This window comes from Carya illinoinensis, chromosome 12 (genome assembly GCF_018687715.1).
Source record: "Carya illinoinensis cultivar Pawnee chromosome 12, C.illinoinensisPawnee_v1, whole genome shotgun sequence".
Lineage (NCBI taxonomy): Eukaryota > Viridiplantae > Streptophyta > Magnoliopsida > Fagales > Juglandaceae > Carya > Carya illinoinensis.
Genome location: NC_056763.1, coordinates 26,264,851 through 26,290,224, shown reverse-complemented (window position 1 = coordinate 26,290,224; position 25,374 = coordinate 26,264,851). Strand labels below are relative to the sequence as shown.

The window sequence follows — 25,374 nt, the reverse complement described above, 5'->3', positions numbered from 1 at the left end:
TTGATTACCAGAGGAGCTGCTGATTCTTTGGTATGGTGAGTATATTTGCTTTTTTGACTTCCTGTTGCTTAAATTAGATCTCTTATTCTTCACTGCTTGGTAGTACGAGGCAATTGGAGGTTCATCTTCGTCTATTAGTTGTTCATCTTCTTTAGTTGTGAGCCATTTGGATAATGGTCTCTCTCCATCCCTCCCTTGTGAAGTCTTTAGTTTTCTGTTTGGCTTTGTGGGACTCTGTGAAGGATGTATTAACTGGCTTTGGTGAAGATAGGTGAACGTTCTGGGCATGTGGGCTTGAAATGTTCAAATTTGGGCTACTTGAGCTTGAAATATTTGTGGTTGGTGTGATCAGGTTTGTGGGTCGAATGGCAAGGCACGATTTGCCTGAAGGGCTTACCAGGAGAGATATTGTATGGTTGGGTGTGATGAGTTCAGTTGGGCTTTTTAGTTGTTCAAACTGGGCCAAGATTTGCTTGAGGAGATCCAACTCTGAAACATTATTTGGTTTTGGTGGGTTGTGTTGATGTGTTGGGTTACTGTTTGTTGAGTTGATGTGTAAGAAGGAGTTTGGGCTGCTATTTATTGTGGGTGGCTTTGTATTGACCATTGGATCTGGAATATGGCTTTGGACGGCTGGGATGATCTTTGCTATCGTGAGAGAGTGATCAATTTTGCGATGTGAACTACCAAATAGACTGAGGAAGCTGGTTGTCTTGTTGATCTTTAAGGATCCCCCTGCCATATGTCAGTTGCTCTTGGATTGCTCCACGTGTATCTTGTATCGGATCAGTGTACTCTATGTTCATGCAGCTGTGTTGTTCATGGAGGAGTTGCACTGGATATTTAACTTGCTTGCTTTTTTCTACCACATTTTCCATTTCCGTTTGATGAGTTTTGCTTCTCCAATTCGTTGGAAAGTTGGTGATGGTTTGGTTTTCAACAAGTTTTTCTTTTCCTTTGCTGGACCTAGTTGGGAAGAATTGTCATGTTTCTAGAGTTACATGGGGTTTGGTGGATGTGTTTCAGCTTGGAATTCATTTTGGATAGTTCTTCTACCTATTGGGTTGTCAGCTCTCAACCACGGGCCAAAATTAGTAACTTCGGTCTGTGTTTGTAGAATTGGATAGCTTTGTTGAATATGTCCTAGACATCCACAACAATAACAGAAATCTGATAATCGTTCATATTTGAAACTTATCCAAGTGGCTGGTTTTTTGGACTGCATGAGTGGAAATCCATCTGGTAGAGGTTGATCAACGTTTATTTCAATTAGGATCCTCATGTACCTTCTAAAAACAATTTTATGATCCATCACTCTTTCTACCTGGATGAAGTTACCTAGCTTCCTCGTTTAGCGTTTTGGTTGGTCATATATTCAAGAGGAAGCCCATGTATTTGCACCCAAAAGATCGACATTTTCAAATTAATCTCATGTAAGCTTGACCCTGGAGGCCACTCTCTTACCAGCATGTGGAAGCCTCTGATGTTCCATGGTCTTTGCTCCAGCACTCTAAGTTTTTCTTGTTGAGTTGGAAAGGTATACATGAACGTATTATCTTGGAGATCTTCAATAGTAAGCCCAATCACAAAGTTCCATGCTGCCTTGATGGTTGCGTGCAAAGCATTTTTGTTCAATGGTTTTGATGAGATGATTCTGCCTATGAGTACATGCTTTGATAATTGCGAGGCAAAGGCTATTTCAAGTACTAGGACGAGGTCGTTCCAGTTTGGTGGTTCTGTTTTTGGGAGATTGGTTTCGGCCACAACAAGGGAACTCATGGCTACTGAGTCAGGTGGTTGTTGTGGGTTTTCTGTTTTTGGGTAATATGAGTGAGGTGGGGATGTGAGCAGTGGTTTCTGTTTTAGGTGGTTTTTGTGTATTTATTGTAAGCCGATGTTGATGGGATGTTTTCTTTGCTTGTTCCGTGGGTAGGTTGAGAAGTTATTGCAAGTTTGTTACTACTTTTTGTTGGAATGGAGTTAACGTGAGGTTGGTCTAGTTACAAGGAAGCAAGTTTTTTGGAAAAATTTTCGAGTTTTGCTATATACAAGCACAAAGTTGTGCACTAATCTATGTACTAATACTAATTTATTCATACTTAAAATTTAAATTAATATTGTTTTCAATCAAATCTATTTTTTGACCAATCACATCACATTAGTGTACAGATTAGTGCACAATTATACTTACAACTATATTTTTCCAAAACCTTCAGGCTGGTTTCGACTCACTAGTGAGGAGGGGGGGGGGGAACTCATCTTGGAGAAAGAGAGTTGGAGAGAAAAATAATTATAAGGTATTATTATATATGATGGAAATTAATTTCCATTCATCATATAAATATATATATATATATAAATGTAATATATAAATTGTTATTCATGTATTTTAAAGCCTGAAGGTGGCACGGGCATCATGACGATTGGCCGGTGACGATATATGTCAATGGCCTTTGATACATGATTCTGTATTTCATCTTTTTCTTTTTTCTTTTTTTTGTCCCAAAGAGATGTGAGGTATCGGACTGATGAGTAGAAGATCTTATAAATTTATAAAGAATACTCAATTACAAAACCAATGCTTGAAATGCACTTAACTCAAAGGAGCTAATATTACTAGCTATAAGCTAGCAAAATATACTCCAGATGAAGACATCAAAATTAGGAAAGGGATAAAACTTCTTCAGTCTTCCAACAAATTAAAAAATCAAAGCTTGCTCAATTAGTTTCTGTTCTCTATATCTTGTCACTGAGTTCACAATCAGTACCCCTGTCTATTTATATATATATATATATATATTTATATGAGACTAAGATTCGTTAATTAGGTTATGAAATAATTAAGTTTCTCTAATATGATTTGTGTTCGAGAAAAATGCAAACTTGTTGATCGATCGATATATATCTATTATACTACGTACCATTGTTAATTATTACGTATTATATAGTCCCAAAGTAGCCGGCTGTACTTTTTTAGCAGTAGTTAAAACATGAGATATCGATTAATTATGTTGAAAACATTGGAGGACGCCCACGTTAAACACAGAGCAATTATGGAAGATAAATTACTTGTACTTTAGACTTTACAATCTCTAAGATTTTTAAGAAATTACTTTTTCTTTTTATTTTTTCTCTTAAGAATAGAACAATATCTCAATTTTATTTATAGACATTTATTTGTGACGGAAGAATACCTTATATACAAAAGAACAAGGGGTAACTTATAGAAATCTTAAAATGCGGCTCTTATGAAAAAACCATTGATAGGAGGAGAAACAATATTACTGAAAATATAAAGAAAGCCACAAAGGAATACTCTAATGTGGGAAATTGGGAATACTTGTGGAGATGATAAAATATTCCAGACCTAAAGTGCTTTCAAAGCCCAGCCCAAGGTTGAAGATCTCATCAAGAGGAAAGAAAGAGAGAAGGAATGAGAGGACAAAAGACTTAGGAATGACAGTGTGTCAGGAGGGAAAAGAGGAGATAAGACATAAAGGAGAGATGATGTGACGTAAAGACGAAAATGGACAAAAGATAAAGGCAAAGGACTGGACGACTTCAAATGGGGTCTTTTCTAAACGGTGATGGAGACTTCTCCTTTAGCTTCTTCAACCTTGTGACAAGAGCGCCAGAAAGAAGATCTTCACCAGTAAATAGATTTCTCATTTCCATTGTACAATGGGGATAAAAGACTAAAAGAGACTGTAAAACAATCATATTATAGTGGATCCTCCCAAACGACCCGTAGACGTAGGTATTATGCCGAACTACGTAAATTTGTGTCTTCATCTATTTTATATTTTCTACATTTATTTCATATTCATTGTTATGGATGCACGTACAGATACCATATAGCCGTACTAGATTACTATTGGGGGCTCCAAACCATACTGATTGAGGCCCGAATCATCTTTGCAAGTAAAGAATGACTCTTTTTTCCCTTTCGACCCGTTGTTCAATTTTTTGGCATTAACAATAAGCACAATCTAAAACAAAAAAGCCAACCTATGCCCGTCAAGCTCAAAATTAGATGAGAAACTTCCAATGCTGCCCATAGCTCCATGATTCACAAAAGTATCCGCTAAATTGTTCCCTTCTTTGTAAACACGAGTAATGCTAAAAGAAAAGAAATTGTTAAAATGTAAAATATCATGATCCCAATCTTTTAAGAAATTACTCTCTTTGCCAATATTTTATAGGGAAAATATATGCGTACTAATATATTACATGGTCCAATGCATATTCAATTATCATGTATTACGCACAACAATCTTCAGCATGAACCCAAAAACACTTGATCTTCTTCTTCTTCTTCCTCTTCTTCTTCTTCTTCTTCTTTTTGTTTTTTGAGATAAAAATATATAAAAGGTAAAAGTAGCAATTTAAAGTAGGAAAGAGATCACCTCCAAGTTTCAGTCAGCTGAAGAGAGAGCCGACGCAAAACGGTGTCCAAATCACCCCATTTGGCTGCTAAAACACTTTGAACGTACATGCTATCTCTACCCAAGTGTCTAACAATATCCATTGTCATCACATGAACATGATAACTATCATGATTCTTGTTCGTTCAAGCATATCTATTAGAACTACAGCAAAGCAGAGATGGCACTTTAACGTCTTTTCAACCTTGGTTTCAGTTCAGTGAGTTCACATACCACCCATCCTTAGTCACCATAAGCATAAGGTGAATCATAGCGGGCACAGCGATATGGAGGGGACCTACCGTAGCTGCGACCACGTTGAGGAGGTGTTACACTTGATATTCTTTATATCATTAATGGTGAATATAATGAATATCTATCAGCTTAGATGTTGGCGAAACTCACTTCTGTTAAAGACTACGTGATGAATGTGTTCATGGGAAGCTGTTTTCATTATTTTACTGGCGATGCTAAACATGGGAGAAATTAGGTTAAGGACGCCATTGGTGTTGCAGCTAGGTGGTTATTAAGTGCAAGTTTCGCAGTTAATTTGTTGGTTTTGTGGAGCCTTACTCGGCCACTGAAAAGCCTACCAATTCCAGAACAAGTGATCATGATGCATGATAAGTAGTTGGTGATCAAATGTTATATTATAAATTAAGAAAAAATGAAATCGGCAACACCAAGATCAGTTCATAGTATCGGGTATACTGCTTTTATTAGTTTTATGCATCATCTTCTTTGCGCAAACCCAACATTGAAGCCGAAGCCGCCTCCACCCTTCCCTAGGAAGAAGAAGGACCAACACTGGATTGGGCAGAGCCCAAAGGACTTGAGACAATGGGCCACAAGTTCATTATGTATATGAAGTGGGCTAAGCTTCTTAGGTAATGATAGTTTGGACCAAATTAACTGACTCTGACGTAATCCTTAAACGTTAAACCAAGGAAACCACATCACGAAAACCATGAAACGGACCGTTTGGAAGTCGGGATTATTATATGTTGCATGCAGATAACAATGAGGTGCATGAGTCGTGACTGTTAAAGACCAGGTGGTGGCCTTTATCATTTTTAGCAGCTTCACTCGTTGATTAATATTTAATTATTTAATATTATGCACATACATAGTATAAAGCATTTTAATCCGGCCAATAGGTCGGCTCTTCTATGATTTGAATTCGTGATATATTTTCTACTCTATACCAATTGTTAAAAATCCAACCATTGATTTAAAAATCAAAATTATTGTCAAGAATTGAAAAGAGGAGAAAGAAACAATACAATTTGTGTGAGTGGTATGCTGAGGGACAGATAAGAGATTAAAATGAAAAAAAAAGAATAAAATAGACATTTAAAAGGATAAGGGAGGGAGATAATGGGCAAGTGCCGATACCCTTAATAGGAAGGATATGGCCATTCGGCAGCTTCACAGAAAGGGAAGGGGGGGAGTTTTCCAAAATGGAAAACAGGTGCCGGTCGTGGCACATGTGGGTGCTGGCGCTGCTGTCTACAACCCAATCCTGGCGTCGATCAAAGGAAGAAGTGGAAGAGAAAATGTTACCAACAAAGTTTGAAGAAGTGGATTTCGGTTTGAGCAGGTCCAAGAGTTGCTGGTAGAGATTTGGTGTCAATCCGAGGAGGGGAGGGGAATCGGTGGAGCAGGAGGCTTGATTGGCGGCCGGAGTGAAACCAGATGGGGGTTTGCTGAGGATGGAGGGGCGTGGCTTGGTGCGTGGGTCGCGGCTTGGTGGGTAGCCGATAACCCTCCAGCAGTGGTCACGAGTGTGGCCCTGTTTTCCACACTCGGTGCAATGGAGGTGGCTCGGTGAGTGGCTGGAGTTGGCGGCGAAGGCCATGGAATCTGCCGATAGTGGTTGAAGTTGAAGGAGGCGCTGTTGCTCTTCCTGAAATAAAATAGAAAAAACTTTGGTGATTGAAGGAAGGGGGTCCATAGCAAGGATTTGGGTTCTGAGTTGGGCAAATGAGTCGTTTAGGCCAATGAGGAACTGAAAGACACACTCATCATCAGCTTGTTTTTGTATATCCTTGAGGTCAGTGGTGTTTTGAAGATGGTTTAATTCATCCCATAGCTATTTGATATGGTTGTAGTATTCATGAATGGAGTTGGTATTTTGGTGCAGGGAGGAAAGGGCACGCTTGAGATGATAGAGGCGAGTGTTATTGTCGTGGTTGAAACGAGATTGAAGGTCAACCCAAACATCACGTGGGTTTGTGTGATATTCAAGTGAGTTGGCTAGAGATGGGCTGATGGAGTTTAAAATCCAGGTAAGAACCATGTCTTTGGTTTGATTCCATTGGTTGTATTCGGGAGAACTAGGATCAGGGGTGGGGAGAGAGCCATCAACAAAACTGAGTTTGTTCTTAGCATTGAGCGCACGGGTCATGGTTTTTTGCCATTTTGGAAAGTTGTTGCTTGTAAGAAGGCCAGAAACAAGAATTAAACTAGGGGAATCAGAAGGATGGAGGAGGTAGGGGGAAGAGGAAGAAGAGGCCATGTAGGACTCGGGTAGGGAGGGATCGTCGTTAGGCTCATACCATGTCAAGAATTGAAAAGTTGAATCACTTTTATTCAAAAATACTTGCTGATTATAATGATACACGGATGGTTAAATAATTACAAGGAGCGTAGCTAAGTATGGAAATACTAGACTAAGTATGGAAATAACCAAATGTAAGGAAATTAGACTAAGTATGGAAATAATTGATATTTACAAATAAAGAAAGCTTGCTGAAAATATGGCGAGTATTTTGTGCAAATTGAAATCCTGTGATTGTGTTGTCAATAACTATTGAATGCGAATTTGGTTAAACTTTTAACCATAAGGATCATAACAAATAAATGAATAAAGCACCAAATTCCAATTGTTAAAAATCCAATCATTGATTTAAAAATCAGAACTATTGGATGCTAATTTAGTTAAACTTTTAACCATAAGGATCATAACAGATAAACGAATATAGCACCAAATTTTATAAAAAATTTCAACACAAGTAGAGAATCTGAAGTTTGAAGCAACTCAACTGCGAATTATCAATTGCAAGATTAGAGCAACAGATCAGACACAAGAGAAACAGATCTTCGTTCTGATGTTTTGGTTTTATTTAATATGCAACATATATTTAGATTAAAGCAATATAACATCCATACTGTTTGTTCTAATCTTTACCCCAAACACTCATGAGAAAAATCACCACCATTTTTTGTACCAAGCTGGCTTCAACTTCGCTTTGGGGTTTTTGCTGATATCTGCAGAATCCCAAATCAGTAGGAGAAGAGATGTTTCAGCACCTTGCTTGTTAGTTGACTTCAAGTATGAAGTCTTATGCAATTATATCAATTCTAGTAAATAAGACGAATTATACACTATTTTGAGGGGGACGAAGTTTTGCCTATTACTAGATATCTACTGCATATGAAAAGCATTTTGCCTAATGGGTAGGATCTGGGTTGAATTTCACTGATTCCCTCCATATGATCTCTTTGATCTCTTCTTCAGTACAAGATGGTTGCTCAAAATCAAAACTGAATGGCATAGGGCAGACAGGTTCATCATTGTTATCGTGAAAAGATGACATGTATGGGTGACAAAGTGCCTCTTCAACTGCCAAAAGATTCAAAAGCATAGTAAAAGACACTCAGAAAAAATAAAAAGATTTGAAGCAATATCCAAAGTAGAGTTGCTCTAAGGGGAAATTTGAACTCTGTTTATTATACCTGTAATGCGTTCGTTAGGATCAAAGACGAGCATTTTCTCTAGCAAATCCAAAGCCCCAGGACACATTCTGGGGAATCTAGCTGAAAATGGTTGCTTCCTGCATTGCGGAAGCTGTCTAACATATCTTCGAGCATTATCACTACGGAGAAATCCAAGGCTAGCATCATCAGGTGAACCTATTAACTATAGGAAAAAAATAGAAAAAGAATTCAGCACATGCATGATGTTACATCGATCTTACAAGCATCTAAATAGGATGTATTCTCCTCATTTGTCATTATAAGATTTATTTACAAAAAAAGCATAATCCCAGATTATATTATAATCTCTTATCAAAGAATGAGGGCGAGGGTTAAACCTATTCCAGACAGTATGCAAGATGATATACATACACCCTTCAAAACCAGAGCCAGGTCTAATAAGATGCCAAAAATGTCATAGAAGTGGTGCTAACAGTTGGACCATACAGCCCAAACTTAAAGTAGTGAGGTTTAATATGTCAACATATAAACCTGTTGACACATCAAGCACCAAGATGCACTGCCTCTGCTGGTAATCATCTTGTACCAATCATACTAGCTGTGATAAGAATAAAAGAACCAAAGAATGAGCAGAGACTGATGTCCTCAGGTTCTGGTATGGAAGAATAATGGTATCAGTGAGATCATTATAAAGAAATTTGTAAATCAGATATGACTAGGTGCCGCCCCTTCACTAGGGTGGTTATCCCAGCTAGCAAAATCAAGTGCACTGGTGTTTATTTATGGAGGAAGAAAGATATGGGCGGTGATGAAACCTTGATTGAGCTATGAATGACTACAGTGAAAATCTGTGTGTGTGTGTGTGTGTGTAGAGAGAGAGAGAGAGAGAGAGAGAGAGAGAGAGAGGAATAACTCGAAGAGAAGTAAAGGGTTTAGATAACTTCTGGACCATATTGGACTTCTCTTTCTCTCCCCCTCTGGTGGAGTACTTTTTTAGCTGATATTAATTCACTTGGAAGACCGAAAAACTATACCTCTGTAATAAGCCTCAGCTGATGAACATAGTCTTTCCCTGGGAACAAAGGTTCTCTAGTCACAATTTCACCGAGTATGCAACCAACTGACCATACATCAATGGCAGCAGTGTACTCTGAACAATTAAGAAGCAATTCCGGTGCTCGGTACCAACGAGTGACAACATACTCAGTCATAAAGTCTGTCTCAGAAGTTGTCCTTGCCAATCCAAAGTCTCCAATTTTAAGGTTACAATTACCATTGAGAAGCAGATTACTGGGCTTAAGATCACGGTGCAGAATATTTGCTGAGTGTACATATTTCAGTCCTCGTAACAGCTGATACAAGAAGTACTGCATAATTTTCATGATGTATCAATTTGATGCACATTTTTCCAAAGCCAAGCAAGGTACTGAAATGAAGAAGTTGAACTGTACAATTAAAATGGCAAGGTATAAATTCCCAACTATATTGTTGATGCCAAACCTGACAATGATTATCTGTAAGTGGTTGGTCAGATCGAATTACATGATGAAGATCAGTATCCATTAGTTCATAGACAATGTACACATCATTGAATGCATCCTTTTTTGGTGGTCGTATGATATCCTTGATGGAAATAACCTGGTAAAGGAAAAAATGAAGAATAATTCCCCGTACACTGAAGTAAAATAGTGATTATGCAGAGCCATTTCCAACCAAGCATATCAAGGTAAACTGATACAAGAGCATTGAAAATCCGGTTGTCCAGAAACATAGCAATCTAGCAGTATTTACTGTCGGGACATTCTCAAACCTGCGAGATTTTGTAGAGGCTAAATATAGGTCAAATACTAATGGCATAGACTTTCACTAGACATCGTATCGGATTGCAAGTCAAATACAGCCCAGGTTTTGCCAAGAGCAGTGCCGGTTTGTAAGTTTGTATGATTTAAAGAGTTAAATACCAAGAGCCAGTGGCCTTTGAGATCCAGGGCTTCAAATCCCCCTCCCCTTGCCTAGAGAAAAAAAGTACAACGGGAGGATGTATACAACCCTACACCCATTAGTTGCAAACTTTGGCATGGATGCATTTATTTAAGTCATTTCCATACATGGGCCTCTTCCCATTAAAAGCTTCAACCCCAGCACCCCCCCAAACCCACCCAAATAAAAGTCTAAATCAAAATAAAAATATTACGTATTAAGGTATTACATCTAAGTGCAGAACTCCAAGGGAATTGAAAGAATAAACATCACTTAAAAATGAAACAAGAAGCCTGAAAGGTTAAAATTTTAGCAGTCAGGAAACCATACTTACATTTTCATGGTCCATGTGGGAAAGAAGCTTGATTTCTCTCAATGTCCTCTTGGCATCTATTATATTGTCAAATGCATTGCCAATCTTCTTTATGGCGACCTCCTGGTGTGTATCTGAATTCACAGCAGCACTGGACAGAAGGAAATCGTGTTATCAACCACTCCTTTGGTCAAACAATAAACTTTCCGAGTAAATGAAAAAGGCAATGTTCTTTTGAAGCTTCTAATGGACATCAAATTACATTACATCAATCAACCTCGACCCGCATCGACCACAAATAGAAAATTAAAACATCAGCCCAGAAGATTAAAAAAACGAATTGAAAACGAGAACACAAACTTGAATCAAAGTTCAATATAAAATCTTACCAGACAATACCACTAGCACCTCTGCCGATTGGGCGAATGGGAGGTACATACTTTGCGGAGACCTCGAACAAGTTCCCGCACACGTTGTATTGCACATAACGACCATTATGCGTGAGCACTCTTTTGATTGTACCGGCCGTCGAAGAGGAAGCTCCAGAGCTCGACTCCTTGGTAGCCATGCCGATGTTCAAAGCTCAGCACACACAAATGAAGCTTCTTAGTTCTCTATATTTCCTTTATTTAATTAATTCTGCAAACAAGATCCCAAAAGTGGGGACTTGGTGGCCAAAATTTGGCCAAGCGTGAATGCAATGCATAAATGCAAAGTTACTCTTTAACGAAGCTTTTCCTCTGAAAATGGTTTGAAAATCCGTGATTCCGTGAATTGAAAAAGACATTTTTCAATAAACATGTCGTTCTCATAGATATAAAATAATGTACAGAATGCAGATGCATGCATGATGCATCCACTGGCAGTATAGAGACGCTACGGCTATTCTTATCCGCGTTTCCCTTGAGCAAAGCATACGTTTTGGATACTCAGCCAAAAAAAAAAGAGCATACTTTTTGGGATCAATGAATTTAAGTTCCGTATATTAATCTGCTCAATTTTCTCTGGTTTTCTGCAAACTCTTTTTCTTGTCACCAATGGCAAGGGCTTGAGTTCATCAACTGCGGTTTTTTATACCAAAGGATCAATCCATATTGATCAGACGCTTGCAGCTTAAGTCGAGTTTTCATAATCCATGATATGCTACGTAAATTGAGACCTACCAAATACCAATTATTGTGAAAAGAAAAGAAGCCCACCATGTTTGAAGCTTTATTTTAACATGGTATACAATTAAACAAGAAATAATAATAATTATAAGAAAATTTTTATTTTTAAATCGCTTACTAACAAGACACGCACACTACTAATGCCAAAAGTTGTCTCATCAATTAGCATAGAAAAATGTTTGTATTTTTATTTTTATTTTTTATAATTGTAATGGTTCTCAAAATAAGTGATAGGTTTCACTCAATTTGTAAGTAATAGAAGTACAATACTAAATATATTTTTAAGTTCACGCAATCGTACACTAATCAAAATAAAACCATTTGTTGAGCAATGCATGTGCTAGGTCTAACATGGTTGGCTTTTAAAAATAGATCTTTTTAAATAAAACCATCTCAATTTGGAGAAGAAGAATAAGAATCATGCTGTCTGTGTTCTTCAAGTTCACATTTTTACATAGTCCTCACGAACCTTAATTTGGAATATGATTAACAGTCTCTCTCTCTGACTTTGTCATATAAACCTTGGCCACAACTTGAATGATATTTTAACCCAACCGAATATGAAAAATGCTCCGCTTCAAGGACCGTATTTCCATGTTTTTATTCTCTTTCATTCTTTGATATCTAGTTTTGATTGGAACTTTGGGGCTGTGTCATGAAGCGGAAGAGCAAGAGCAAGTCTTTTTCTTTTTCTTTTTTTTGTTGTTTTGTGTTGTGGCGGGGGGGGGGGGGGGGGGGGGGGGTGGCTATCAAGCTAATACAATTTTGTAATTACTTACAATCACAGATTTACAGATACAAGAGAGTTTTCAGAACATCACTATACAGTGCTCTAGAAGGAAACGAGATTTATCCAATCCATGGCCAACCCTTTTTCTGGAAATAGTTTGCAGTCACGGGACTCTTGGGTAACTTTCTCTCACGTGATCTTAGAGAGAGGAGCCTTTCGGCACCCGCCACTAGACTTCTTTTTTTATGATGCAAGTCTGTACCCGAAATTTTAAGAGGTGTATGAGAATTTTCTCACGGCCTGCCTTCAGAGAATCAGAATCAGATTCACAGACAATACGCAGAACAGGGCAATATAGCAATATATTACGTAAGGCAACGTTGCAGTTACGATGGAAAAATTTAATTACAAATATAACTGCCTAATAATATTTACATTAATTTAATATAATTAGTCAAAATTTTTTTATTAAAAATAATACTAATTTAAATTTTAAATATGAATAAATTAATATTAATATATAGATTAATACACATTATAAATAACTATATGTAACAAAACTCAAATAGATGTTTCTCATGAAAACATCTATATATTCGTCACTCTGGCTACGTGAAGACTAAATTCAGTTGTCACGTCTATAACTTAATAATAATGGGATTCTTTGATTTTGAAGCTAGCACAACCTCGGAATAGGATTTTCTTAATAATTATGTAACGAACAATTCTGAAAAACCCCCATTTTTTGAATGTGGATTTTGATCTGAGACAAAACTTCTCGAATTTCGTCTACAAATTGGTTCACGATTTATTTTTAAATCTTATGGCCCTTTTCCTCCAAATCAATACTTCTATCACCCTCCCATTAGAAATGTATTTTAGCTAAAATCAAGACTTATTTGAAAAATCTAGTGGCGAGCTCAAGGCTTTAAGAAAAGTACATTTTTTTTTTTGGATAAGAAAAGTACAAATTTGAAGTATATAAAAAATGCTCGAGAAAAAAAATAGTTATTAAAAGACAATTAAATCAAGCTGCAAAACTAAATCATTACTATTTCGGATCCAACAAAACTCGCATTCTCAAACACTAAAGAGCAACAAAAGCAAGCGCTTCTATGGAACTCCCATTCGCAGCAATTCATATCCGTTAAGCTTAAAACCTTAACTGTCCAAACCATGCATTGCAAGAATTATAACTGTCAAACATTTGAGCTAGCTGCGCCCCCACCAAAACCACCAGCTCCACGACCAAAGCCTGGCCTTCCACTAGGACCCTGAAGTTTAGAGCAACAAGCACAGTCAATAGCATACATGGAAAAAAGAAAGGTTCGCATCACATATACTACAGTTGATTCACACACACTACAGCTTATAAATTAAAATTATTGCCCTAGTAATCTTGGTATTTCCATATATAACAAGCTTAAATGGAAAAAAAAGTTCACATCACATATACTACAGCTGATTCCCACATACTACAATTTACAAATTAAGATTACTGCCCTAAAAATCTCGCTACTTCCATATATACATTAGACAATAAGGTCATAACAACCAGCTAATCCAGGCAACTTGGTACTTCCATATATACATTTTTTTTTTTGGATAAATTGGTACTTCCATGTATACATTAGACAATAAGGTCATAACAACCAGCTAATCTAGGCAACTTGTTCAAACAACTAGATGCCCGACACAATCCATGCTATAAATAAAGTAGTCAAATGACACGTTAGGGGGCACGAAGGGATGTGGGACCTCAATCAAGTGACATACAGCATAATTCTCTTTCAACTCAACCTTTGTAAATTTACAAAGAATCCAGTTCCCAGAATAGGCCTCATTTGGACAAACCATCTTAACTCATCTCATCTCATTTAATCAATTACAACTTTCTCAAACTCTCACACAAAATACAATAAACAATTTAGCTTCTTCAAATCCCAAAACAAAAATTATATTCTAACAATATTTTATTCAACTTTTATATCATCTCATATGTGTACCAAACGAGACCTAAGTTTCTAGGCTTTTCACGGTTCTTTATACCTCAAATAGACTTGCCCATCCAAACCCATCCTTTAACCCTACAATGGAACAAATTCACCCCCCCCCCCCAAAAAAAAAAAAAAATATCTCCTAGTGGAAAGAAACAGCAGCAAAAACTTGTCTAAACTCTGAACCACCACATATACCAAAACCAACTCCACTGACCTAAAAAAGCATATAGAATCCCTCACTAAGTAGACTCATCAACCTCATCCAATTTATGATATTCCGAGGAACCTTAAAAGAAAATGAACAATGCTAGGCACAACGCAGGAAAAAAAAAACAACAAAAACTTGCTAGAACATAGAAAGAACCAATTTTCATGTTTCCGCCCAAGACATAAGCAAAACTCAAAAACATAAATAGTAACATACATTATATTCTAACAGATATAATAAGAATATATTAAATAAAGCAGCAGTAAAATTACCCCAAAGCTGGGCCTATAGTCAGCTGGTGCTCCACTCTTTTCACCAAAGTCACCACCAGGTCCACGGGGACCTCCACGGTACCCATCTCGGTCACCACCAAATCTCCTCTCTCCCTCGAAACGAGGAGGACCACTAATTCAGAATCAGCAACAGGAAAACACAACAGTATTTTGGTTAATTACACAATCCCATATAAAAGATTAATAACAAGCCCATATCAAACTACAATGAATAAGAAAAATGTCAGTAACCAATCAACCACGAGAAGAGGAACTTACCGGGGACGGTCGCCAGGTGGGCCGCCAAAGGGCCTACCAGCGGGCCTGGCCTGTTTCTTCAAAGTTGCAGGGACAATTTCGGAAGGAAGATTAAGGTAAGTCCTGAGGAACTCAATGCCATCGTTGGTGAGATACCAGTAGTAGTGCATCCAAGCGAAGGTCTCACGCACGTACTCCTTGGATTTGAAGCTCTGCATCAGCTTTATCACCTGCAGGTTCGGCACATCGATCTCCGGGTGCTTTGCAAGATTATAGTCCTTCTTTGCAAAGCAAACTCCCTCTGTCGAAAAAGGTTACCGGAAAATTTGTAAATTAAATACAAAAATGCATGCACGAGTGTGTCGGTAAGTGGTGGAACGGAGAGAGATACCTTGGAAGAGGTACTTGGAGATTTCACGTCGGTTTTTCTCTGGAATGATCTGGATAGGCAATGATTACAAGAGTCAAAAACCCATATTCTTTTATCTGTTTGGATATAGAGAAACTACAGAAAATTAAAGGAAAAAAAATTCCAAGGTTCTCTCTCTCATCCACCCGCCCTCTCGATACAAATATAAAATATCCACTGAATAGATCCAGAGATATGTAAAACCCTAAGTTAAATTGAACTTATCCAACCAATAAAGGAGATCGTTTCTCAGCAAACGGACTAAGAAGAACACATAGAAAATTAACTCTTTCGGAGTGAGAGTGAGAGTGAGAGTGAGAGAGGTACCATGTTTGCGAAGAGGCCGAGGAAACGACTGCAAGAGAAGGAGGAGGCGGCAACAAACGAACTCTATGAGAGGCCTCTCGCACTCTTCAATCGCCTGTTGGAATAAACCCTAGATTAGTGTGGGCGTTGGTTTTATAGGGGCCATTGCAACGGAGATTGGGCTTCATTTTGGACATCAAAGTCATCGCAGGCCCAATCTTGTGACCCAAAATGCAAAGATTCTTGAATCATAGTATGATAGGCCTACAATGGACCAAAACCGCAGTTATATAGGCCCAAATATTATAATTTATTTGCACACGAATTTTTGCTATTTTTATCTTAGATTTTTTTAAGAAATCTTAAATTGCCCCGCTTGGTTATACAGATGAGATGAAATGAGATAAGATGTTTTTAGTAGTAATAAATAAAATATTGTTATAATATAATTTTTGAATATTAATTTTGTATTAAGATTTGAAAAAGTTAGATTGTTTATTATATTTTGTATTAAGATTTGAAAAAGTTGTAATGATGAGTTGAGATGAGATGAGATGAGATTTTTGGTTTTGGCTAACCAAATAATTCACTGTAATAAATTTTAATAAAAATTATTAAATACTTAAGAAGAATTAATTATTTGGTTCTCCCACGCTGTCAAAAAATTTCATTCCAATAAAATTATTCACATAAGTATTAATTTTTTACGACATGACAATATCTTATAATAAAATCACATATCCATACCTCATTATTATATTATAATTTCTCCTACTTGTAAATGGCCAGTATTCATTTAGTGTCAAATATTAAATTTTTTAAAGGAATATAAAATAATCAAAATACTCAATATTTTACACTAAAAATAATTACCAGCTTCTATCTTAAAGATAAATTATAGTTATAATCATGAGTGCGTAAGTACCATGCAATTATTTTTAAAAAAGTGAATAAATACAAAACTTACATGAAAAGAAATTAATTTACGCTCGTGCACTCTATGACTGTATGTAGTAATATCTTACTCATCTTTTTTTTTTTTTTTCATTTTTCCACTATTAATTTTGTCATAACAAATTCTATTATATATTTCCATTTTCCTACACCATGATCCCTAGCCTCCACTAATATATATATATATATATATATATATATAATATACTATTTTCCATGTCACTTTCAGTTGTATCCAAATGACTAGCTAGGCCATTTTATGTCATGAATCATTGCAGAAAACCTCCTTACTCATATTTGATTTGGCTATTGTACCTTATATAGCAGGGAAAGTTATCACAACACGTGCACATGAAGAATACAAAGATGGGGCCCCAAAAAGATCATCAACATTATTAACAGTTTGCTTCTTCTTCTTTTTTACATATTTTTGGGGCATGAATTTAATTTTATGACAAAATGTTAATAACCTCAGAGAAGCTGCAATGTTTAAAGTTATTTAATTACTTGGGTAACTCAAGTCATTTTTGTAGTGCAAGTTTTTGGGTAGATCATGACCAACAGTATGCTTTTCTAATTGCATTCAGATAATATGGTACCATATATATATATATATATATATTGCTTAAACCATGGGAAAAGTTAATTTAGTGCATAACAGTGACTTTCCCTCTCTTTTCAATAGACAGTTTTGAGAATTTATTTTAGAGTAATGGTAGATATTATTTTAGAGTGTGCAGTCAAGCGTAGGATTTACTATTAAAAAATATTTTTTCATATATAATATTGGTCACAGATTTATCCACATTTTTCAAAGAGAGTATATATGCAGAACTTGCACACCTTAAGACTGTAAATATTATTTTTCTTTGTATTACTCAAGTTAGAAATCATAAAAAAATAATTAATTAATAACCAATTTAACTAAAAAAAGTAGAGTTTAGTTAGAATTCAAGATGTTTTGATACAAATTTAAATTACTAAATATTAATATAGCTAGCCCAAAAGTTTAAATTGCTAAGAAAATGTGAATTTGAATATTAATGAAATATTGTAATAAATCCAGCTAGGAATCTTATTAAAAAAGATCAGTCCGGACCATATAAAATAATTATGTTGGAAGCCCCATCGATCCCATGTCGCTAGTGAGACCTGCACTAGTACTATATATATATATATGTTAATAATTAGTATATAGCTAGCAAACTATACGCGATCAGTTAATTAATATATACTACTTCTTCGTTTGGGAACATGATTTATAATTAAGGTTGACATGCAAGGATGATAGCCTTCAGTGAAAGATTAATTAAATAATTATTACGAGTTAATCCTCATGTTGATCAATTAGGTAGGAACATGATCTCAAGACGTCATTGATTAAGATGTGATTATATATGGCAGTACTAGTGGCTAGCTAGCTGGTTCACAGATATTATTGATACCTAACTTGTTCAATATCTAAATGATCAGCCCCTTGCTTGCATGCCCTGCCCGCCTAGCTAGCTGCTGGATTTTTTATATACCATGGGTATAGTGGGTACATCAATAAAGAGACTTATTACATAAAAGTGAATATACTTTACAATAAAAATAAATTTATAATATGACGCAGTATCACATCAAGGCATGACGTTAATATTCGACGTTACAAACTCACAAAGGGATGCTTCATCCTATTCTTTCCCAAACCGCCTCACATTCTTCCTAAATTTTTCATAGTAGAAGGACCAATATTATGGGAGTTGAGAGCTTATAAATTACCTATAATATTTTACAGTGAAGTCTCTCTCTCAAATCCCGTGGACATAAAACATTATGCCAAACTACGTACTGCATGCGTTAAATCTTCTAGTAGTCACGTACATATTTTGTGCAAAGTTCTTTAGTTTATTAAATCATGGATATATATTGCATGCGAGCATATCATGCATTGCCCATCATTAATATAATTGCCGTTTATGGGTCATCCAATTACCAAGTACTGCATGCTGGCCATCGAATCCAAAAAAATGGTTGACGAACAACTACGCGCGTACGTACGTATAAGCAAGGTTTTTGTTTTACAATATTCATGCAACATTCCTAAATATTGCTGGAACCACGTACGGTCGTCTTAGGTAACTTGGTAGATATATTATATATATATAGACCATGCATGAAACATGAAACGCATATTGATCGAGGCTATGTTTGGTTAGTGAGGTATTCAGTATTTATTACCTTTTTACTACTATTTATTAATCATTTGAGATCATCTCAACATTTAAATGTGACCTAAATGTACAAAGTCAAGAACAGTACTAGGCTCATGCATCATGCATGCATGGTACTAAACTGTACATGGTCGAAAAGGTAGTGTTTTCTTTTAAGAACTAATTCGCAAACAGTGAGACATGGTTTGGATAGTAAAGTTCTTTCATCTCAATATCAAATGAAACGCCCCAATGGAAGACTCAAACCATATGACCTATACTCCAAAAGGACTAGTTAATGATATAATTGGAACCTCATTGAAACCTTATAAAGAACAATAAGTTCTCATTCTTAAACAATGTGGGATCACATACACCACTCACTCATATATTTATCATATAGGGTATCACATCCAAACATCATATATACAAACATTTCTCAATTTCAAATATTCAACTTTTTCATCTAATCATTACAACTTTTCCAAACTCCAAACAAAATATAAAAAATAATTCAACTTTTTCAAATTCTAAAATAAAAATAATATTAAAAAGTTATATTCTAATAATATTTAAACTTTATAATATTTTTAATCAACGTTTTATTTCTCATATTTCAAAACTTTATAAAATATATTAATTCAAATTATTTAATCACTATTATTTATAAATTATTTCATTATTATTTATAGATCATCAATCTCATGTAACCTCTTTATCCAAACCCGGACTAAATGCCTTGTTAATGTTTGCCTGGCCTCTCCCCATAGTCAAAATATTTCTTTCAATTAAAGCACTATATTTTAACCATCAATAGTTTTATATAATATTAAAATTGCCATCGCTGTTCATGTAGTACTAGTACTACTGTTACAGAAAGTGGTAGCCGTGAGCAATGAGACGACATACTGCTTAATTAATATTGACCATTCTTTAAAAAAGTTAAGAAAGCTCCAAGAAAACACAGAAATATTCCTTGATCCCACACAATGCTAGCTTCTTAAACCTTTTCCCTACGTAGTTTTTGGTTTTGGTGTTTGTTTTTTTCCTTTGGAGGCATCTATATGTGTTATGAGTGGAGACAAAAACGGTAAACAGTGAGACATGTACCGTTTCTTTCCTTAACATATTAGGCGCCACTTGCAGACACGCACAATGTCTGCAGCAAGTGACACCTCAAACTCTTTCGTAAAATACTGCACCGAAAAATGTTGTAGGCTGCTCTCTCCTATTTATAGGAGAGAGTTCAGAGAAGTGAGCGGACAGTGTGCAGCAGAGAGTAAACAAAGAGTGTGATGCGTGTGTGTGCGGACAGTGTGCAGCAGAGAGTAAACAAAGAGTGTGCTGCGTGTGTGTGCAGATAGAGTGTGGGAGAGAAAGAAGAGAGAAACAGAGTGGGTGAGCAGAGAGAGATTTCTGTAAAAATTATTTTCATAGTGAAATTACAGCATCTGTGGACGTAGGCAATTGCCGAACCACGTTAAATTTCGTCTCTCCTTTATTTAGAATCATCTCTGTGTCAGAACAGCTCCCAACACTATGAAATTAAATATATATGTTAGAGACTAAAATATCCCGAAATTCTAAAAACATATTTGAATTGGTATATATTATATATTAGGATAACGATTTTAACGTAGAAACCTTAGACCCATATATAAGTTTGTACCAAGTATACATCCGCACGACAGTACTCCTCAAGAGATAACTGATCAAACAGTACGTAGCCTTCAGGCTGGCTCAATGGTAAGGCTAATTAGGCCATTTTAATTTGCCTAAGGCCCACCTTATGTGAGGCCCTTAAAATAAATAAAATGAGGTTTCTTTTTGAAAAAAATAAAAAATCATTTCATTATATAAAATTTTAAATAATTTTTATATTTTTTAATGTGTGCAAGGCCCCATAATACTAAAATTAATATTTAATATAATGAATTATTTATATTTTAAATAATTTTTTAAGATCTTATTAAATTGAAGTACTAAATTTGCATTAAGATCTCATTTTAAGTTATATTATTCAATATAAATTCAAAAAAACTTCATTTAAAGATTTAAAATTTCCTTTAGAAAATACATTTAGCTGATCATGATTTTATGTTGGAGATCAGCGAAGGTAGCAAGTGAATCAATCAACATTCAACACCACGTCAGATGGGCAAAATGAAGAGGCAAAACAATGTCAATGATTGATTGGGAGGAGCCATGACAAAGCCAAGAAAACAAGGAATCTCGTCATCATTATTAAACATTGCAGCTTGTTGCATGCATTGCCTTTATTATTTTCCTTTTCCATTTCCGAACACCAAATAAACATTAATGGCAGCCATGACATGCATTCTTATGCTGCCTTTACTCACAATATTAATTTTCACAATCTCACCAACAGAAGCAAAAGTGCAAACTGTTTCAAAATTAAAGCCTGAATCATTTGAAAACTCTTCCTAAAGAGGGACCATAAGAGGATAAGAGAAAATGGTGGGGGTTGGGGAAATGTTCACAATCACAATCACTATCTCATAGAGACGAAGGAAAAGCAGGCATTGTATCATGAGCAGCTCCGACATTTGAAGAAGCTGGTGCAATTTCTTCCCCACCGAGTGGACCTTCAACAGTATCCCAAAAAAGAAAGTTGGAACATTGTTGCTGGGCTTCCACCCATTCGTTCAACTCCTGCCTCTGCAAGCACTCCAACCCTAAATCTCCTTCGTCATCTATGCTACAGGATTGTACTTCCAGGCCGGGCACAATGTTTTCCATGTTCTCCATCAAAGGACGAGGCGCCGCCGGCAAGTAATTATTTGTATCCATGCCGGACGTTGTAAAAGCCGTCGGAGGAGGAGGGGGATCAAAATTAACTTGATGAGCTAACTGTACTTGATGATGATGATGGCTATTCACACTCCATATTTCAGGGTTGAAACCCATATTCGCATCATGAAAATACTGATCCGACCGTACGCTATTTTCTGGTGTTCCAATGTCAAGTGAATTAGTAGTCATATTGTCGAACTGCATGAATAAGGGACATGATGAAGAAGAAGAAAATAAGGTTTCATGAACGGGCGGCCTTGGCCCCAAATCTGGATTTACAAAATCTAGTAATTGGTTCGAATTGTAACCCATTTGGGAATGCTCGGAGGTATTGTTAGTGGTGGTACTGCTACTTGTGGTACTGGTTGGAGATGTACTTGAAGGCTTTCTTATCTTTTTCTTTATCCATGAATTCCAGTAGTTCTTTATCTCATTATCTGTTCTTCCAGGCAAGTGGCTTGCTATATGAGCCCATCTGCATATGCAATTAATTCCACCATGCAAATCTCAGAATACCAGAAAAAGCAAAATTCTTAAAATAAGAACATTAATTAAAACAATAACTCTCGAGCCAAAACAGGAGATAATTAAACAAGTGAGGGAATAATGACAAGTACAAGATGTTCTATTTTTTGAAGCAAAATCAATATTTGAATGTCCAAATATATATTAACATGATCATGTTCAGAGCGATAATAAAAGAAACCTATAGCTATTTAATTAATTTGAAGGTGGAGACGTGTGAGAAATTAGAATACAGTGCATAAACACGTAATTTTGACTAAAAACTTCTATTTCAACCGCTAAAATTGCCGTCTTAACGACTCCCCAAAATGTAGGTGATAGCTGCTATAGGAACTACTTTTAAACAGTAAGATTGCTTCAGGATTTTATTTAAATACTTACTCTGAAAACTTATGTAAAGACTTCATGTTCAAGTCTGTTTTTAATAAAAAATTCGAGTTCCACTTTCAGTTAAGTTGTATCCATAATACCTCCTCCACGCCATTGAAAAACACAACAAAACAAAACAAAGCCCACGAGGAAAACATTTAGGTTTCTCGCACTGACGAACGCATAACCAGTTTCAATGCAAACCTATGAAATGGTGAAAATAATTATAAAGTCAAAAGAAATTTGAGAAATGTATGATATAGAGCCAGTTAAACCTGTTTCCTACAACTCCATGAAGGCTGATGATTAACTTCTCCTCCTCAGGAGTGAATCGCCCTCTTCTGATATCGGGCCTCAAATAATTAATCCATCTCAATCGGCAGCTCTTACCGCACCTTTGGAGCCCTGAAAATTAATGTTATATTACATATAAGAACTTCAATTATTATAAGGTAGCAGCAGGCTTTGGGTGTCTCTCTGCTGTGAGACTGTGTTTGTGCGTGAGACAGAGAGAGAGGAGAGAAATAGAGATGATGATGATGATGACCAGCTTTCTCGGGGACTTCACTCCAACAGCCATAGCCATGGGAGGTTATGTATCTGATGAGCTTTTCGTCTTCCTCAGGGGACCAAAGTCCTCTCTTAACCTTCTGTTGGTTACAGCAAGAATGGTGGCCCATTATCAGAGACTGCTGCAAATATAGCTTGCTGATTCTTGCAGAGAATTCCTTTGTAATTTTGAAATTTTCTTTGCTGTTTGCGTGCAAGGCCGATCGACACAGTTGAAATGGCTGTGTACAAGAGGAGTTGGGGCTCTCTCTCTCTCTCCTCCCACTTTAAAAGTAGGAGGAAGTACAACCCAGCCGACATTTACAACCGGATGGGGTCCATATCAGGGACCCGAGCACCATCTAACCCTAAAGCGATGTTCCATCAACTTTATTCCGACGTCACCGTTTTCTACGTACATTTGTAGTATTACGTAACCAACTCACGTAGTTCTCACTGTGCTGGTGGTTTTCTCACACCCCTCATCTCTCTCTCTCTCTCTCTCTCTCTCTCTCTCTCGATCGCTTCCTTTTCTCTGCCTCTCTTTCTGCAAACAGTTAATTACAATCATATAATATATAACACCTAGTCCAGTGAACCTTTGACACGTTACATATAGTAGTGTACATATGTGTTTGAGATCAATGAGTGCATTTTTCTCATCTTTTTTTTTTTTTTTCACCAAAAATGAGGAAACTTTTGTTAGGGGCAACGGTTGTGATCAATTAAATGATATTTAAATGCTTAAGAGTTGTCAGAGTTATGATCATGAATCCAATCCTATACGGTTGCCTGCATGAATACAGCTACTAGATATTCGATTATATTAAAAAAAAAAAAAAATTCACGATGTGCATTATATATAGTGACTGCATGCAGTTTAATTAATTATAAACGCAAAAGAAAGAAATAATCATCTTTAAATTTGTCCAAGACTCCAAGAAACTAGCTAGTAATTCTTTGATCAACCATGTGGTTTGCCGATTTATCTTTGCTAATTAACGTTATAGTTGCCACGTCATTCCACTTTTCAGTGTACGTATATTAAGAGAAATATATTAACCATAAAAAAAGATATCACAAAAATAAATTCACAAATTAAAATGATTTGATGTGATACTTTAAATTATAAATTTACTTTTATTATAAATTAGTAGATCTAATATATCATATGAAGTCATATTAGTTTATAAATTTAATTTTGTAAAATCTCAACTTTATAGTTGTAGTAGTACTTCTCTATATTATATATATATAGCTTTTTTCTGGGCAAACTATAATCATATATTCATAGCTAGCTAGTACTGTACATATATATAGCTGAAGTTTCTGTAAATTATTAACTTGCTGTAGATCCTCGTTATCATGATTGGCTAGAGTTATGTTGTGATCGACTACTCATGATATTGATTTGGTGAGTAGTTCCTCTCATGAATGAAAATGCAGAGTATATAGTAGGCTATGAATTAACATTAATTTAGCACTATTCTGTGCTTGGGGGATTGGGGATCTGGAGTTTGTAAGGGGATGATCATGATCATCATGGTCACCAAAAAAAAAAAAAATCTGAAAGTTTATTTTAAGTCCTAAATATCCAAGGCCTCATGGCAGAACTGGGGGGACTATGGCCCCCAAAACCTGAAAACTGGAAAACATAAGCTGGCAGATCATGACTAAGAATAGTTTTCTGCTTATGAACTCTACAAAAAGATTGATAAAGTTTCAATTATATAAACTAAATCTATCCTCTACTTTTCTGAAAATTATTAACACAAATATATATATGGTACTCTGGAAACATCAAATGGCGTTTTCAACCATTTCAATAGCCATTATTATAATTATCAGAGACATGTCTCGTTGATAGCAAACTGGCTAGTAAGTAATGAAACTTCCTAATTTGATGCCGTAAAACATTCAAACATCTTCGAACATTAACAGAAGGGCACACCGCATCTTCTTCAATCAAAACATGCTTAATTCGAAAAATAAAAGATTGAGATGGCCACCAAACAAGCCCTATATATATATATACACACACACACACACACACGATCCATGCATATAATGGAATATTTGGTTTAATTGGACACATCGTGCATGGCTAATTAGATCCTGATCTATATGCTGCAACACTAATGGCTACCATAGTAAAACATAGGCATGCGCACCAGGCTCC

General features: G+C 36.0%; 2 protein-coding genes across 2 annotated transcripts; both read right to left on the bottom strand.

The window, feature by feature from the left end:
• Window positions 1-7,443: 7,443 nt before the first annotated feature.
• Window positions 7,444-11,141, bottom strand: LOC122289002 (mitogen-activated protein kinase homolog MMK2-like). The gene is made up of 6 exons (XM_043095867.1): window positions 10,827-11,141; window positions 10,459-10,588; window positions 9,645-9,782; window positions 9,179-9,511; window positions 8,163-8,346; window positions 7,444-8,049 (listed from the first exon to the last, which is right to left on the bottom strand). The coding sequence occupies exons 1-6, from the start codon at window positions 11,003-11,005 to the stop codon at window positions 7,877-7,879; spliced, it is 1,137 nt and encodes a 378-aa protein (XP_042951801.1). The 5' UTR covers window positions 11,006-11,141; the 3' UTR covers window positions 7,444-7,876.
• Window positions 11,142-13,358: 2,217 nt separating this feature from the next.
• LOC122289374 lies at window positions 13,359-23,341 on the bottom strand. Its single transcript, XM_043096348.1, has 8 exons — window positions 23,194-23,341; window positions 22,922-23,051; window positions 21,460-22,227; window positions 15,811-15,838; window positions 15,466-15,514; window positions 15,096-15,375; window positions 14,817-14,949; window positions 13,359-13,610 (listed from the first exon to the last, which is right to left on the bottom strand). Exons 1-8 carry the CDS (start codon window positions 23,324-23,326, stop codon window positions 13,536-13,538), a joined length of 1,596 nt encoding a protein of 531 aa, XP_042952282.1. The 5' UTR covers window positions 23,327-23,341; the 3' UTR covers window positions 13,359-13,535.
• Window positions 23,342-25,374: the final 2,033 nt, after the last annotated feature.

Excerpts from the sequence above, each read along its gene's own strand:
- LOC122289002 (XM_043095867.1), bottom strand. The coding sequence starts at position 11,005 with ATGGCTACCAAGGAGTCGAGCTCTGGAGCTTCCTCTTCGACGGCCGGT. Across the intron at positions 10,589-10,826 it reads GGTGCTAGTGGTATTGTCTG|TGCTGCTGTGAATTCAGATA; the intron begins GTAAGATTTTAT and ends CCTTCTGTCCAG. Across the intron at positions 9,512-9,644 it reads TTACAGATAATCATTGTCAG|TACTTCTTGTATCAGCTGTT; the intron begins GTTTGGCATCAA and ends AAAATTATGCAG.
- LOC122289374 (XM_043096348.1), bottom strand. The coding sequence starts at position 23,326 with ATGGGCCACCATTCTTGCTGTAACCAACAGAAGGTTAAGAGAGGACTT. Across the intron at positions 23,052-23,193 it reads TGAAGTCCCCGAGAAAGCTG|GGCTCCAAAGGTGCGGTAAG; the intron begins GTCATCATCATC and ends ATTAATTTTCAG. Across the intron at positions 14,950-15,095 it reads CCACCTGGCGACCGTCCCCG|TGGTCCTCCTCGTTTCGAGG; the intron begins GTAAGTTCCTCT and ends ATTCTGAATTAG.